Genomic DNA, 18,041 nt, shown 5'->3' with positions numbered 1-18,041 from the left:
GAGAGTTTTAAAGAAAAGCACTATAACAAGTCGTTAATTTGCACTGAATTTATAATTGTCAGTATTAACTCAAATAAATTACTATTATTTATTTTTAGTAAGCGGTGAGCTTGACAGTTGCTACACAAACACCGGGGTTAAAAAAAAAAAAACAGGCGAAAAGTAGGATACTTGAACCCACAATGAACTATGGGTAATGAAGTTCTGACACAGTACTTGAAAGACAGCACCAGTGCCATAATGGCACTAGAGGGCGCATAGATCATGTTGATGTGGATAATGCCGCTGAATGTCACTTTACAGGACCCTGAGCCAGAAATAAATATTGTATATTGTGTTTAAGATGTTTGTTTCTTGACCTTGGAACAGCAGTAATTTGAAAGGGTTCTAGTTCACCAAGGTCCTGGCAGTCTTAGGAGCTTGAAAATAGGGCAACTGAACTTATTTAAGTTTGTTGAAGAAGTTTTGCCTCTCATCCAAGAGGCTTCTTCAGTTATAAAACCAAAAGGTGGAGAGTGCTGGGTATTTAAACTCTAGTGGGGATTGTCTCTTAGGAGGTGGTCGTTGACCCACTATTAATCATGTGTGTAAACACATGAGCCAAGGTATGAAAAAAGGCGTGGATCATTACTAACAGTAACAGTAATGATTCAGGTGAAACCATCGTTTTTGGAGTCCATATTTCGAAACACATTGAGGCGATTGATGTTTGAACTAGCACAATATAAATACATCTGAGGCTTTAGGATATTTTTAACTGCAGGACACAGGTAGGACACACACACAGATTATTGCCATTTTGTGAGATTTTATTTGTTTATCACAGGTACAGTAAAAACAAAGGTATTTAAACTTTTATATAGTAAAATGATACATAACAGTGAATATTACCGATACATCCAGAATACAATGCACAGCTGTAATCAACAAAACCAGACCACCTTAAATATATATATATATAAAAATATTAATATTAAACAGCCGTTAAATAATCTACAGACATCTTCAGCTATTAAAACTGCCGAGGTTTTCTTTCTTTGGAAATCCCATTCTAAAGCAAAGATAATGTGTACTGTTGCAGACTTACGTGTAACTCCTACTAAGAAAAAGGAGCTTATCCTACGTGAGTTTACCATGATTGGTGGGTTTCTAAAAATGAAGGCAGGTTTCTTTAAATTTTGAATTCACTGTGAAATGACAGTGCTCTTATAACTGCTGCTAATTTACAGTTCCACAAGTGTGAAACACGAAAAAAAGACTTTAAAAAAGGGGGAACTACTTAGGCTTAGGGGTGGACCGCGACAGTTACTAAAAGCGTGCAATAATTTTGAATCAGAATCATCAGAATCAGAATACTTTATTGATCCCTGGGGGAAATTATTTTTTGTTACAGTGCTCCATTTTAAACCAACATTAAGACAAGACAGACAATACACTAACTAAGAATAGTACAATATATACATATATATACATACATACATACATAAGTCACTCATAAATAAATAGTTGGAAAAGAAACGTGTAGTTGTAGCAGCAAACAGTGTGTTAAGTGGATGCGTTGTACAGGGAGATGGCCACAGGCAGGAATGATTTCCTGTGTCGTTCAGTGGTGCTTTTCGGTAATCTCAGTCTCTCACTGAACGTGCTCCTGTGACTGACCAGCATGTCATGGAGTGGGTGGGAGGTGTTATCCAACATTGTCTTTATCTTGGACAGCATCCGCCTCTCCGACACCACCTTGAGGGAGTCCAGCTCCATCCCCACAACATTGCTGGCCTTACGGATCAGTTTATTAAGTCTGTTGGCATCTGCGACCCTCAGCCTGCTCCCCCAGCATGCAACAGCATAGAGGATCGCACTGGCCACAACAGACTCATAGAAAATCCTCAGCATTTTCTGGCAGATGTTGAAGGACCTCAGTCGCCTCAAAAAATAGAGACGACTCTGGCCCTTCCTGTAAAGTGCTGTGGTGTTTTTAGCCCAGTCCAGTTTATTGTCAATGTGTACTCCAAGGTATTTATAGTCCTCCACAATGTCAACACTGACCCCCTGACCCCCTGATGGTATCAGATTAAAAAATAGACTTCAGACTATAGTGCTTCTGTGCTGACTCTCTGACGAACACACACACACACACACCTTTTTTTTTTAGAAAGTGCACATGAAATTGCAGAAGAAGCCATCCTCACGCAAAATTCAAGTTGTCCAATCGTAGACGACCAGGTCCTCGGACGCTGATTGGTCTGACGCCACCGTCACGTGCCATCGTTACGTGTATTCACAGAGACGTCTACGCTTCTTCTCGGTTCTTTCTACTTTTCATCAGAAGGGGCTTACGTACCGGCAAAAAAAACTGCGCTTAGTAATGAACGCCGTGACATAAACGAAGCTCAGGAACTATTCAAGTCAAACACAAAAGCTCCTCAACCGAGCAATTCACAATGGTTTTAGAGACGATAGCAAAAATAATAAAAGTCCAGCTTCCAGCCTACCTCAAGAGGCTACCGCTGCCGGAGACCATCGGCGGATTTGCGAGGTTAACAGGTAATTAGCAGCTGCTGTGTTGAACTTCAGACAGTCCTGGGGTGATGAGTAGTAAACTCTAGCTAGCTGCTTCTTCAAACGCTGCTTTAGTAGTGTCGTGAAGAGCAGTCCTACAAAAACAGGGATTATGTCCCAGAGTGCTTCTTTGAGTCATGAAACAGCTAAGCGTAAATCTTTTGTGCTTGTCTGAGTGTGTGTCAAAGACAAAGTAATGACCTTACGGTCGTGCTTGTTGGTTGTTTGCGTCTGTTTGAATGTGCAAACACTCGTGATAATAACCACGAATTCGTTATAACTTTACAAACATTGTCTTTTTGTAAGTGAAGTCCTGTGAATGGTGTGATGCTAATTGCTAATTACCTGCATATCGCTTGTGTAAAAACGATTTTTCTTAATTGTCCTGCTCATTCGAGCACTGGCCAAACTGTAATTTTGTGAAAAGCAAGTTTTAAACACATTTGTTTTATTTTGCACCATATGATCATCTGGTGGCGCTCCTGCAGAAGTTTTTAAATTATTTTGAATAAATCATACAAATGCGTCTGAGACTCTCTCGGGGCCCGTTTTGCATACTAACCTACTACCCTGTGGTCCCAGCTGCGCTGACTCTTTCAGACTGTTCTGTGAACTCTTAACATCACACGTAGTATCTGCTGAACCAGTTTAACTGAGAACCGAAATGCTGAACTTTGGCAAGTCTTGCGCAGTTTAAATATAGGAATGGAAGAAGTAAACCAGGGCTTCGTGAAGTCAATTCAAAACTTGATCTTTTGAGCCAGCATAGATCATTGAAAAGTTTTGGATTTGTGGATGAGGACGTTTAAAGCAAGGCATGTGTAGTTATAATACTCCTGAGTCTGCCTGAAGGAAGCATGTGCAGTTGATACTCTTTGTAGTATCATGATAGCTTGACCACAACACAATGAAAGGCACACAGTGTCACATGCACCCTTTGGTAATGGCATTTACATCACTAGCTAACCCTTGTGGAGAAAGTAAAACATTAATGCCCATCTGAGAAGGCCTTCAACCAAAACCAACACTCTTCTTTTGGGAGATGGCGTTGGTTAATACTCACTGACAGGCATAATATTAGTGGTTTTAAGTTAAAGCCTAGTTATGAAGGCCCTGCTAACTGTCAGTTTGTCCTAAGCAGCAAAGTGGGTCAGTTCATATTAGATGACGGTGCATAGCCATTCTCCCACATGCAAAGACATCCCTTTTGAACTGTGTACAATTTGTTAAAAGGATTAAGGATTAGAAATGTCCCATTAGGCATCAGAATCCTTTTAACCCGCATAAAGGTATTATCAAAAGCTGGGGTCTGACACAGTGCTAATAGTGAAATTACACAGCTGTCTTTAATCCCGATTGTGTCTTCACCATGTATAATTTCCCCCAGGGATCAATAAAGTATTCTGATTCTGATTCTGATGTATGGTGGAGCATAAGGCGGGTTTTCCCAGAGCACTTTTAAGGTCTCGGTGTGGCATTTCCCCTGGTAGCTGTTGGTGTGATATGACACTCGAGTTGGATCGAGTGTAATAATACATTAGTAATGCAGATCAGACACAAGCTATACAAGAAATGTGGATCCGAGAATCCACATTTTGATCCACATTTTTAGCGTGCATAAATCACTAAGATTTCTCTTATGCATTATTTATGCAAAATTATGCTTATAACTCCATACTGGTACTCAGGTTGTTGCACTCTGCTTATCGTGTTGTTTTATTACTTGTTATTCTTTTTCGTTAAACAAACCTATTCATTGATTACTTTTTAAAAACATTTCTGTTTGTTTTTTGTTTTTTATGTTTTTTTTCATTATTCTGTCTCTTCGCTCCGGGACCGTGTGTACATAATTTCGTTCCACCTCATGTTAACATGTGATGCAAATGACAATAAAGCTCCTTGAATAAATTACATATATGAGGCTTGACTGGCTCACTAATGAGTTCATCAGAATGAGGAAGAGTGTACGGAAATGCACACAGCACTGTTGAAGATGTGTTTTTGTCACACTTGACAGACAGTGCGAAATTTAGTTGAGGTCAGTTGATTAATATAACCCCAAATCACAATAGTAGTATAATTGTGTATTATGGCGTAAAGACCCCATAATGAAAGAAAGAAACCCAGACAATCACCCCTCCCCTCTCCACGAGCAAGCACTTGGTGATGGTGGGAAGGAGAAACCCTCTAAACAGGAAGAAACCCCCAGCAGAACCAGAAACACACTTGAAACGGTAGTGATAGAGTAAAAACGTTTCTTATGTATACATTGCATATGAGTACTAGTACTGGCTCATCAACATATATGATACATTTCCTGTCAGTTGGTTTCATCTCTAATCTGAATGGCCAGTAGTAAATGCCAGTTTTAGGACCATAGAATCCAGTTCAACATTGTATGCGTGTTTTTCTTCTTTAGCTAATGTGTGTATGTTGTTTATGCTATAATATCTATAGTGTCTGAGTGGCTCCGGTTGCTTCCTCTTCTGGGCATCTTGGCTTTGCTCGGTTATCTCACCATTCGCCCCTTTCTGCCTAAGAAGAAAAAGCAGAGGGACAGCCTGATCAATCTGAAGATCCAGAAAGAGAACCCAAAAGTGGTCAATGAGATAGACATTGAGGACCTGAACAGCGCAAATGTGTGTTACTGTCGCTGCTGGCGTTCCAAAACTGTAAGTCTGTTAGTATTTTCTGAAGTATACTGTTAGTAAATCTAAATATTGTTCACACAGACTGCAGGATACATTTCTGTATTATCCACATTATTATTATTATTATTATTATTATTATTATTATTATTGCTTGTGATTTATTGATAAACCCCTCTAGTTAAGCTGGGACAAGTGTTTGGGCATTTTACGTCTTGCTGATCAGTTAATATTGTTTCCTGTTTTAGTTTCCTGTATGCGACAAGTCACACTTAAAGCACAACGAGCTGACTGGAGACAACGTGGGACCGCTCATACTTAAAAAGAAGATACTATAATTGACCACTGATCGGATTTTTTTCTCTAAACAGTTTTTCTTGCTCTTGTCTTGGTGTTATATTTACTTAAAAATAGAAACCACACTCTGTTTGAAAGCTACATTTGGGATACTTTAATGATAGTTTGCAATAAGGGAAGTTTTTAAAAAATAAAAAAAGAGTAACTTCGTTTTTGTGTGGGCCTTTTTGTTCATTGTTCACGTTTGTTGTTTAACAGAGGAGCAGTTTTATTTGACTGGGGCCACTTTGAGGGGGAAACTTGAAACATAACTGCATAATTGCAGTGACTTTATGATGCATTTATCTAATGTGAGGCCATCAGGCGAGAGGTTTTGCAGATAAATGTCTGTTTAAATGGAGTCCTCAAAACTAGTCTGACCTTCCTTCATTGGACAGCTTTTTTTTCCTTCTTTTTTCTTTAATTCCTTTATTTTGTTTGCTTCAGATATGTGTGCCAAATACTAACATTTCCATACTTAATGGATGTGACATATTTTAAGTTATTGTGTGTATGGGAAGCTACTTATTCTTTAAATCTGTTCTACTCATAGCCTTTAAATGTTGAGTTTTACATTTTGTATTCTGTTCTGTTGCCTTAATACATTTCAAACCACACAAGTAATTTCAACATAAATCGTGTTTCACTAAACTTTCAAGGTTTGAAAATGTCTGTTTCCTTTGGCTTTTGTCATATCTGTATGAAGTTGTCTTGGAAAATTTTCTTCATTAATGACTATCAATAACAAATCTGCATTTTGTTTGTTTGTTTTTTACAGTATAACTGTTCATGAGCTTTGCAAGATAATGGTGTGAATTTATTCATGCTAGATGTAGAAATAAAGAGAATTTTGGCATCTTTAATGTTAAATTAATGAGATGTGTCTGCTTGTCACCTTTGGAAATAAAAGGTCTGTAAGGTTGTACTTAGAGAATGCTTTTTTTTTTTTTTTTTTTTTTTTTTTTTTAAGCGGTTATGTTTATCATTTTAATATATATATATATATAATTTTTTTTAAAGTCAGTTTTTCAGGCAATGGTGGTAATAGAAGGGAGCTACAAGAGTGTGTGACTTTTCAGAGGTGGACTTCATGCCAGTCCAACAAACATTGAGCTGTTAGTATTCAGAACAAGTCTTTTTATTGGCACTAGAGGGTTGAAGTTACCATAGTCAAAAATGATGTGGAAAAACCATCAGATTCACTAGACAACTGATAATTTTGGCCTTTTGGAAGCATAAATGTTGTTGGATCACCATTGATCTTCTCATATCATGAATGTCTACTAATTTTACAGCAGTCTAGTAGAGGCATTTGTTCCAGGCCCACACTGATGGCCTTACCCACAGATCCTCACTAGAAGCGCACCGCTAGTGTGACCAGAAAGGAAACTGCTCACACAACACTTTTGAATAATTTAAGCTTTTACTGCAGCAATGTTAAAGATGGACAATAAATTTACTTTTACATAGTATTTGGGTAAAATGGAAAAAAAAATTTCATAAATAGCTGCTATTATGAAATCTTTTAAGTGAGGTCATATAAATTAAAGCAAAAGACATTTCATGTTACACCAGATACATTCTGCAATTAAAAAAAAAAAAAACTAAGAATACTGAATATGTCTGAAGGTTCTCAGTCATCCAGGTCATCGTAGATGGTCGCTCACAGTGGACATAGATGTCCACTGTGAGCGACCATCTTTGAACAGAGGCGGGGTTTACGACACCAACTCTCTGCCATCTATAATCCAGTTTTGAGATCCCTTCCCAGACGCCTTAACGCCCACTCACATCCTGGGCCATCTAACCTCAGGAATTCGCATGATAAGGTGGGGCCAGGTTTCACAATGAACACACCCGAAACTCTGGCTGATTGGGACCCACACCCAGTTTCCCACCTTGGCTCAGGCGATTAGAGGATCATCAGGGGGTCCTTTTGTCCCTCTGTGGGGGGTTACTCCCACTAGGTTTATATCTGGGACTCTCCACCATTTGACCTTAGAACTGAAGAAGCTTCTCGGATGAGAGGTGAAACGTCTTCAAGCAACTTAAAGAAGTCCAGACGCTTTTCTTTGCAAGCTCCTTTGACTAAGAATACTGAAAAATCTATATTTCTTCTTCAATTATAAAATGTTGGATTCATACAGTTTTGCAGATATGGACATGATCACACTGGCTGACATTTAGCAGCATCGTACTTAAACTAAAATATTATCAATTACACAAATCCTTCCCTGACTCTTTGCAAACTACGCAACTGATCTCACCATACTGACAGAGGGCTAATATGCATACACAAATCAAAGTAAACAAACACAGCATGAAGATGTAGGATGCCTAAAACTTGCATGTGGTTTTACAGTGTAGTCTACTCATAGCAATAAAAATTGCTTATCAACAACATCCCAAAACGTTCTCCGTCCCCCACGAAGAAAGCTGCTTTACTTTGACCTTTCAAGTCAAAGTAAAGTGCTTTCTTACTGGTAATCCAATCAAGAACAGTGGAAAAATTCTGGATTTAGTGAATATGACAAGATCCTTTTAAAAGTATAAACCATTTCTATACCTTGAAAACAATATTATTTTTTTTCCAGACAGTGCAATGTGGGTCATTTGTTTGCAGTGTTAGGCCTGGAAATCACCAGATGCTATAAATACAAAATGATTCACGTGTTCCTGCAGGACTGCGAACACAGAGAGCTGAACAACAGAGACACAGCGAGGGCCACTCGGTGGCCAAAGAGAAGTTCAAATATCTGAGGTGTGAGGAGTTTCTTTAATTCTCCTCTCTCACACTTGACATCAGAGTGTACTTTCATAGGTGATGGGAGTTTCATTGTCATCTTGATCTCCTGCTGCAGTGCCTAAGAAAGAGGAAGAAGAGACAGGGAGGAAAAAAATAATAAGAGTGAGAAAATGAAAGATTTAAAAAATGAAACTAGCTGCACTTTTTGCACTGTGAATAAATGTATTTACATGAACACAATACCACTGTTGTGTGCCTGTAAAAAATCGTGAAGCTGCTGAATGACACAGTGGCCCAAGCTATGCAAATCTTTATGTCATAAGGGTGTAGCAGGAAAAATATTAGGAAAGGAAAGGATACTCACTACTCAAACACACCTAGTTAGGTTAGCAAAGGTTGCTGAGCCGAGCTTGAATTTTCAAAAGAAAGACTTTACATACCTAGGAAGAAAGCTGATAAACTGGGTTTGACTCGCTCACCGCTGACTGGGTTCTCTGGCTTTTGCAGCAGGCGAGGGCCACACAGCCCTATGATAAGTGCACCTACAGGGGCTGTGAGAAGGATGGCGAGCACAGCCACAGTCAGCACGTCCATGCCGTATTTCTGCAGCTGCTTGTCATCCTTTGTCCTCGCCATGTCCAAAGCTGTGGATCCTATAGCTGCCTGACAGAGACAAGCCAAGATGCGGCACAACCCCACAGACTTCAAAGACATTTAATGCATATGCTTTTCATTCAAAGATTTGCTAAGGAGACATACCTGCACTGTTGCTTTAGGCATCCATGCTAGGGCTATGAACACTTTTTCCTTTATGCTAAAGCCCGCAAACAACACACAGACGAAGGTGAACCCCACTCTAACCAGCAGACCAATGAGGAGAGAGACGATACCCAGACCTAGAGACATGTAGAGGCAAAAGTCATACAAGGACAACAATATTATATGTACACCATATAAATCCCCCCCCCAAAAAAAAATTACTGCAAGAAAATTATGTGCAGTGTCATTTCAGCTGCACTGACTCATGCAAAACAAACATGTCATAAGTTATTTAGTAAACTGCTATAGCTGTAAAGTGCTAACAAAGACAGAGGGATTAGTATTTACAGGACGGGAAGAAGCATCATATCTCTCACATTGCCTCTTTTTTTGGGTTATGCAAATATATTTTCATACACAGAGTAATATTTGAATTTTTCACAGTGATAACAGCCATCTTGCTGTGGGTTATTTTGAAGGCTGTTTGTGTGTGTGTGTCTGTTTATCTCACCAACTGTGTGTCCCTCCAACTCAGAGACTCGAATCTCAGCTCCTATCAGTCCAAAGAGAAGAGGCTGAAACACCTCCCACGCCCACCCTATCACTTCTTCCACACGTGCCTAAGGACAAAGAATGCAGGACATGTTCACTGTTCACATTTAATTATAATATATAACAACCAAGAAGTTTAAGAGAAATTAGGTCTAAGATTTTGGACAGTTAGCCTCGTTCAAATTCACCTCCAAAGTCAGAAAACTGCAAACAGACGTACTGATGTACTGTAGTTATTAGATGCATTATTTTTACCTTTTCTGTCCCCCAGCCGAGGCCAGCCAGGAATGCCAGCACCAAGGTGCACAGGCCTCCGGAGCCAGGAAAGCCTGCCACACCGCTGCCAAACACAGCAAAAACAGACAGACCCAGCACCAAGAAGGAACGCTTCATCACCAAGTGTTTCTAGAAGAAATAGTTAACAGTAGGTTTCTAGATAGCGAAAAGGATTACAATATGCATTATTTAACAAATAATAGCTCTAAGGTCTATAAGAAATCATTTGCAAAGAAGCTAGGACGTGTTGGTTCACAGCACTTTCACTTTTGATGAAGAAATAAATCCAATATGTAATCTAAAGCTACATAGTATCGAGGTTTTTAAACAACACATGCTGCCATTGAGATGACAGTAAGAGTCCTTGGGCTAAACTGGCCTGCTTAGTCCAAATATGTCCCCAGTAAAAACATGTGGCACATTCTGATGTAAAAAGGGCAAAATGAGCACATTAAAAATAAAACCTTTCACATCTGATACTTTTTCAGTTCACTTTTTCAGTTAACAGGGTTAAAATCTGCAGTTTTATTCTTATTATGTTTCCTATTCACACACTACCCCAAACTTTTTTATGGAAAAAGGGTTATACTTTTGTGGAGATATCATCTGAATTTCAGGAGCGGGACCACTCCTCCTTCATGCCCCCTCTGGCCTCAGGCTATAAAAGCCCCCCTTCTCCAACACCCACTGTTCTCATTTTCATGCTCCACCCTGCCCCCCCCCCCCCCCCCCCTTTTTTCTTTACTCTCTTCTCCTGTCCTCTCCTCTCTTCCTTTCCTCCCTTTATTTCTCGTTAGTACAGAGAGCCGTCGCCAGTCCCCTTCAAGGCCTTCCCCAAACCGCAGCACTAGTCACACTCCCTCATCCCTCATTGCTCATCGTTACCAAGGGAGTGGTCCCTGCTAGTGAATTATCCATACAAGCTTTTCCTGGCTGTTACTTTACCTGGTCAACACTAGGGAAGTACTGGATGAGAAAACCAAGAAGAATCCCAGCAACCATCCCTCCTGCCACCTCCAGCACCCCCCTGAGGAGGTTGTACCAAGTTGAACCTAGAAGAATCAATCAAAACAAACATTTGTGAAATTGTGAATTTCTAAAATATTTTAATTTGCCAGTTCAGAAACAAGTCTCTCTAACTAATGCAGCTTAATACAGAAGCCAGCAAACACTCAAAGTATATACTTTACACTTTCTTACACTTTATTTAGTGTAAGGAAGGCTTAACATGTTGGACATTTTGGCATCTACAGTTTGAGTGCTGTTGAATTACACCACAATAGAAAGAGTGTTGCAGCAATACAAAGGTAACCCTGTAAAAAATTCAGATTCTGCCATATATAATGAACTGGTGCCAGAACTCTGTATTAAGAGTAATCAGCACGCTCACACCCTCTGGTGACATCTTTACAAACTACAGCAAAAAGTTATTTTCTTCTATGTGTTTCTCTTCGGGAGATAAGGTGCTGTTGTGTGTCAAAGGCAAAACAAAGCGATAAATCCATCAATTCTTGTTTTCCTCTCACGGCTCCACACATGTAAACGCACAGAGCAGAGATTACCTGTGGCAAAGGCCATGCCCAAGCATGTTGTGAATCCTGTGATCGCAAGAATGTCATCAAAGCTGCCTGCAGCCATCAGCAGGGTGGGGATGCCCTTCTCTACACCGTAACCGTCCTTCTGCAGCAGGAGCATGGAGGGAACCACCACTGCTGGAGACACAGCTCCTAGCACGAAGCTGCAACGTGGAGAAGATAGAGGGTTCATTTATTCACTGATAAATGAAAAACTGAGCAAGCTTTACAAACATTTGGTAAGAATTTATTATATCATAGTTAATAAATAGTAAATCAGTTTTTAAGCAAACAAATAGTTATTGTATTGTGAAGAAGATGACATTATAATAGATTGTTTTTTGTCTGCTAATCATTAACAATTTAAAACTTGCCTGTATGTCATTAGTTTGTGTAATAATTATTTATTTTAAGAAACATATTCTGTTCTTGTATCAATGCTCATAAAATGCATTTAAACCACACGATGATACTAAACATGTTATATAATATAATAATTGATCATGATAATCAGACATTACTTTACTTTTATAGTAATTGTGTTACTGTTCAATTGAGAAACATATTGCCTAACATTTATTTAGCTATACATTTACCATTTAACAATGTTTATTATGACGTCTTACCATTTGGGTAGAAGCAAAAGGAAAAGTTTGAGCTGACTAATGTAAAGTGGAATTAGTAGAAAAAGATTTCTGTGGTTATGAACAGCTAACAGGGCCTTCTTTCTACTAAGTCATCCATTAACCACAACATGCAACACAAGAAGAACAAGCTATCTAGATGTAAAACCAGAGCTTCTTGTTTTTTTACAAATACTAATGCTCCACTTAATACCCTCAATGCTGATGAAGCAGATATGCATCTTATTTAAATTTCAGTTTTTGTGCTGTTCTTCATGTAAACATGTTCCTTATAACTGCAGTGTTTTGGTTTCTTTTTTGGGTTTTTTTGCAGTGTTAGGTTTAATTTTTCACAAAGTAAGATTTGACCTTCACTCAGCTCTCTAATTTCTCATGGACCCAGAGAGCTAAGTGGTCACATAATCCAAATATGAATATAACACAAAGTTAAGTTGCAGGTAAAATCCAGACAAAAACAGGACAAAGTCTGGTTCATTGGGCCCTAGTCACACAGGCCTTGACACCAATCAAGGACTTCCTAGCAGCTACCAGTCGCTGGGATTAAAATGTCTATTCCCTGACTAAGAAGATTTAAAAGTTGTGCCTTTTGAAATGTGATGGTCTCAGTAGCAATGGACAATCATCCTCCCTTTCTGGTTTGTTCCAGGCTTTTTTTTAATGTTTCACTACCACTTGGCAAGTAGTTTGCAGCAATGTCAACATCTTTCATGCCAGTTACAGGTAGCCATGTCAATCTGCTAGCAATCACAGCAATTTCTGGGGCAGCACCTTCTTTGCGACCGATTTCACCCAGCGAGTCACCAAATACAAATTTTGTGTTTGTGACACACCTGGGGATCACGAATGAAACAGTAATTTTAAAGTATGTGTATAGATTTGCCATAGACATCAATCAATGGTGATTTTGGTTATGAAGTGAGAGTAGTGTTGTATTTACCCAAGGATGAAGGCCCACACCCAGGGCAAGCCCATGAGGAAGTGAGAGATCACAGCTACGGTAAAAGCCTCTATCGAGCACGGCCCAGCTGCCACACGTATACACACAGCTTTTAGTTTCCTTAGAGCCTGATAACAGACACACACATCAAACAAGTTATTAGGTTCTGCACATCACTACAAAAAGCTTTAACAAGCATATTTAGTAGTACTGAATGATGAGGTAAATAACTGACTAAAACATGAACAGATTCTTCCTGTCATTTCTTAACCTCCGAGGACCTGGCATCCACATATGTGGACATCACATTTTGGGTTCTCTAGACCAAAATACTAAATTTTGCTGTACAAGGGCCTGATATCCACTTACGAGGACATTATACTACCACCGTTTTATCGAAATTTAAAGCGAATGTCCTCATATGTGGATCTCATTTTTCTCAGAAACAAAAATTAGGTAAAAAAAACAAAACTTTTTATTCTTTGTTTTTACGTTCATCAGGTCCCAATCAGCCCAAATGGCAAAGAGAAATTAAAAATGCATGCCATGAAAGAGTTTAGGCCTTAGAAGGTTTAATTAACTCTTCTTTTAACTACTTTAACCACTTCAACCAATGAATTGCACCAATTCAAACCAGTGAGAATTTGCACCAGTATAACAATGGCATGTGAAAAGAGATGAGATTAACATATAATTACTGTATTTCTACCTCTCAATGCTGATGTTAAGCTTCTATAGTATCTAGCATACCGTGGGATCCAACCCTAGACCAGCTCTGGCCAGAATGACAGCCAGAGCAATGTTCCTGAGAGATGCAGACCATTTGAAGTCAATGTACACCCCATCTGTAACAACTGGAATGTTCCTCAGCAGGAAGCCCATGAGCAGCATACCTGCAGCAAAGCACAAGTGAGGGTGAGAAAGAGGAAAGCTGATCCTTATTACCATTAAGGTTTGTTTATTCTTTGAAGCTTTCTTTCATGTTGCTACAGAGAAAAAAAAAACACAAGCTCACCAGTTGCTTTTTGAACACAGGGTGTTAGAATCAGATACTCTGCAAACTGTGAATGTTGAAACCCTAACACCAGAGGTTTCAACAATCCACAACCTCTTCTAAAACTTCTTGACTCGGATAATTGTTCGAGTCAAACAATGCAACATTAGTATTAATTAATTATCTATCTAAAAAAGCAGTAGAAAGGTTAGATTTCGGATCTACAGAGAAAGTCTTATGCTATAATAAGTGGGGAAAAAAACATATGATGCACATATTCTAATGGGTTGCCAGACAAATATTCTACCATGGAAGCTAAGCACCATCCTCTAAATTTTATAACAGCATTCTAGTTAGTGGTTTATTGAAAGACTAGACAAACCAGAAACCTCAAAAATTAACACCTAACTGTTAAGCAAAGCTCCTTTTTGAAGACTTACTGAAAATGAAAATGAAAAAACATGAACGAGATGTTTAGAGATGCAAACTTCTACCCCTCCCTATAATGTTATCAACTAAACAAGGAGTGGTTACAGTTTCCTTGATATTTATCAAGGAAATTGATCAAATGAGAGAGTCACATCACATCATGACAATGCACAGTGCAAATAACACTTCTGATGATCAGCACGTTTTCACCCCCTGAAAACTAGCAGCACAATTGGCATATCTTTTCAAGCCAAAGGTGCCACAATAATCTTTGCTGTGTAAAAATACAACAAAGAGATGCAAAACACAAAAAATCCAGAACATCAACGGATAACATGATTTTTAACTTTTCACATGGATAAACTTACAGTAACTTGACAAGCTCATGCAAATTAAAAGTTTCTCAAAGAAATTCAACCTTAGTCCTAGATGATGGAGAACAGAGGTGGGGAACTCCAGGCCTCAAGGACCAGTGTCCTGCAGGTTTTAGATATCAACCTGGGTCAACACACCTAAATCAATGACTAGTTCATTACCAGGCCTCTGGAGAACTTCAAGACATGCTGAGGAGGTAATTTAGCCATTTAAATCAGCTGTGTTGGATGAAGGACACATCTAAAACCTGTGGGACACCAGCCCTTGAGGCCTGGAGTTCTCCACCCCTGATGTAGAACGTTACGTATAATAAGAAGTATTCCGTTTTCAATTTAAAGGTTCAGGTTTTTTGGTATTGTTTTGTTTTTTTCTAAACACGCAGAAATATATACCGTCACCTGACTTCCCTCTCACCCACAGCAGGGATCATTACTCATCAGTTGACCTCGCTGTTGCCAACATACAAACAACGACAAAGCTTTAACACAGGACTTTTTTTCAAAAAGCTTCTAGATAAAAATATACAGACAGCACTGCAGCACTACTAGGTCTTACTCCCCAGCAAGAGCTCAGTTCAGAGAGTGAAGCAAACCTCTTTTTGTATAGTTCAGTGAGCTGCAGGATGAGTTGCCCAGATTGAGAATGAGCACCATGTGAGATAAGAACATGAAGTTATTACAGGAACAGCCATACTGCCACCTTGCATTGCATAATCATGTATGAGTGTCCTTGGAAATGCGGTTTTTAGAAACTTTACCTGCATGCTGACATAACTGCCAACAGTTTAACAAATACTGATGTCTATCATGCACAAAAAAAACAAAAAACAAAAACAAATAACAAGGTTAATACCCATTTGTAGGCATCAAGAATCCATTAAGGCAGCCTGTTAGCAAATGCTCATGGCATGTATGCACTTTTATGTCATAAATGACACAGTGCTCCCATCATTATCAATAAGTGAACCCATCATTAAAACTGTATGTGCTTTACAAATATGGAAGTTTAACAATCACAAATCTAACAACTAGGCATGCACCAATGTTTAAAATGACAATCTTTTTTTCAGTTCAATTTTATTTTATTTATATACATTGAAATAACAACAACAGTCCTTATATTCTAAGGTAAAGACCCCAACAAGACAAAAACCTCAACAACGACAAACGCCTATGAGCAAGCATTTGGAAACAGTGGGAAGGGAAAAACCCCTTTTAACAGGAAGAAACCAGGACCATGACTGGGGTTGAGGTTTCACTTTCTTTTATGTTAACCCCTATTGTTTGAGAGAAACAAAAAACAGTGTGATAAAAAGCGTTTAGCTGCATGAGGAAGAACACCGGATGCCCTTCACGATCCAGTCCCAATGGGATTTGTGTTTGATTCTAGTTTTCAAAGTCGTTATCTTTTACTTCTTGGGCAAATCTGTACACCACTACACTATGGAGCAATGCCAATGTCAGTTAACATGGCTAATATCAGTTAGAACTATATATCACTCTGATGGATAAATCTGTGTAGATATATATGGACTAAATACTTAGATTAACATGCCAGTGTCACCATAAAAAGTCAAAGCACCAGATTTTCTCTCTTACCAAGGAGTGGTGGGAAAGGTGGAAGTTTGGGCAGACGAATGAGAGACACCAATTTTCCACCAACAACTGCACAGATGAAGAGTATTGTAATGCCAAAGAGGTTTCCTCCTGGGAGACATTCGTCCTCTGTGATTGACCAAACCACTCCAAAGAGCACAACTGCCAAAAGAACTAGAGAGAACAGGGAATTATGGGGCTGCATTTCTCAGGTAGTTCAATAACTACTGTATACTCATGATCTGCAGTTTTTACACATTCTTGGATGGAAACATACAACAAATGTGCTTTGGAGGACAAATCAGCCTCCTTTTTTACCTTTGGTAATAAGGGAGGCGAGAAAGCCTCTTGGCGGACAGGGGCAAAATCTTCGCAGCAAAGGACAACAGACCACTGGTGGATCTGTGTTGGTACCGGCGTCCACTACGGGGTTACGAGGAATAAAATAAGTGGTCTCCTCTGTTACATTTGGACTTGAGCAGCGACGTACCACCACCTGGATCTGGTTCACATTTAGGTGCTTTAAAAGAAGGATCACGACATGGAGTAGAGCAGGTCAGTGTTCACACAAACTGTTCTGCTAGATGACATAGCATATTTCTAAAGGCAGTGCATAACAGATGACAAATAAATATGAAATGTGCAGATTAGTGTGCAAATTCAAATTTACTGCTCAACTCCACAACTCGTCATAACATATAGTATAATAACATAAGCATAAATACAGCATTAACATAACTAGCTAAATAGTGGCACGTGTTTCTGGATTATATTTACTATGTCTTATTTTGCACATCTTCAGTCAGAAGGATACCAGCAGTTTTACAGAGGCATGCCATATCCTAAGTTTACAGACTGCTATACACTTGTGAAATGAACGCCAAAGTGATATGCCCTATAAACTGATAACAATTTCACAGAGTTGCTCAAGGGGTTATGTTGGCTCAAAGTTGGGAGAATTCCTTGAACTGGTTTACAATTCTTTCTCAGAGGAAAAATTAAAAGAAAAAAAAAACATCAATAAGGCGACGGTATTAATTTTAATGAACAATATATACAACATAGAATCATTAAACAGAACAACAGGTGCAAAAAATTATTAGCAGTAAAATACTAAACCTCCACATGGTTTGGCACAGGCAAAGGAATTCTGTCCAATAGTGGGCTGGGAGCTGGACTAGGCACTGGACTGGGTGCAGGACTCAGGTCCGGGTTTGCAGGTTTCTGCTGGGTGTCCTCCATGGCAGTTGCCTACAATCTTTCTGGTCCACTCTTGTATCACAAGACATCAAGCTGAGGGGTGGGGTTAGCCATCAGTGGGCTGTTCTTTTACTTTTCTTTTGGCATATCCACCTCTATCCACAGGTTTCCATTCATACAATAGGTTTTTATCAGTAAGAAAAAACAAACAGTATCAGTGGTGCTGGTACAAATATTGACATACAGTGGGGCAAAAAAGTATTTAGTCAGCCACCGATTGTGCAAGTTCCCCCACTTAAAATGATGATAGAGGTCAGTAATTTGCACCAGAGGTACACTTCAACTGTGAGAGGCAGAATGTGAAAAAAAAATCCATGAATCCACATGGTAGGATTTGTAAAGAATTTATTCGTAAAT

General features: G+C 39.1%; 2 protein-coding genes across 2 annotated transcripts; one reads left to right on the top strand and one right to left on the bottom strand.

Moving 5' to 3' along the window:
* The first annotated feature begins 2,398 nt into the window (after positions 1-2,398).
* On the top strand, positions 2,399-5,936 carry cisd2 (CDGSH iron sulfur domain 2). Its single transcript, XM_085355931.1, has 3 exons — positions 2,399-2,544; positions 5,017-5,231; positions 5,456-5,936. The coding sequence occupies exons 1-3, from the start codon at positions 2,442-2,444 to the stop codon at positions 5,543-5,545; spliced, it is 408 nt and encodes a 135-aa protein (XP_085212057.1). The 5' UTR covers positions 2,399-2,441; the 3' UTR covers positions 5,546-5,936.
* Positions 5,937-7,631: 1,695 nt separating this feature from the next.
* On the bottom strand, positions 7,632-17,876 carry LOC146630541 (sodium/hydrogen exchanger 9B2). The gene is made up of 12 exons (XM_085356961.1): positions 17,544-17,876; positions 16,743-16,944; positions 16,428-16,598; positions 13,782-13,924; positions 13,032-13,159; positions 11,439-11,614; positions 10,822-10,928; positions 9,856-10,005; positions 9,560-9,668; positions 9,049-9,185; positions 8,730-8,952; positions 7,632-8,407 (listed from the first exon to the last, which is right to left on the bottom strand). The coding sequence occupies exons 1-12, from the start codon at positions 17,664-17,666 to the stop codon at positions 8,346-8,348; spliced, it is 1,731 nt and encodes a 576-aa protein (XP_085213087.1). The 5' UTR covers positions 17,667-17,876; the 3' UTR covers positions 7,632-8,345.
* Positions 17,877-18,041: the final 165 nt, after the last annotated feature.

The sequence above is a fragment of the Diplotaxodon limnothrissa genome, linkage group LG6 (genome assembly GCF_057381915.1).
Source record: "Diplotaxodon limnothrissa isolate DT_005_m linkage group LG6, D_limnothrissa_male_GT1.1, whole genome shotgun sequence".
NCBI classification, from domain to species: Eukaryota; Metazoa; Chordata; class Actinopteri; order Cichliformes; family Cichlidae; genus Diplotaxodon; species Diplotaxodon limnothrissa.
Note: the sequence above shows the minus strand (reverse complement) of the source record. Positions and strands in the feature narration are given on the sequence as shown.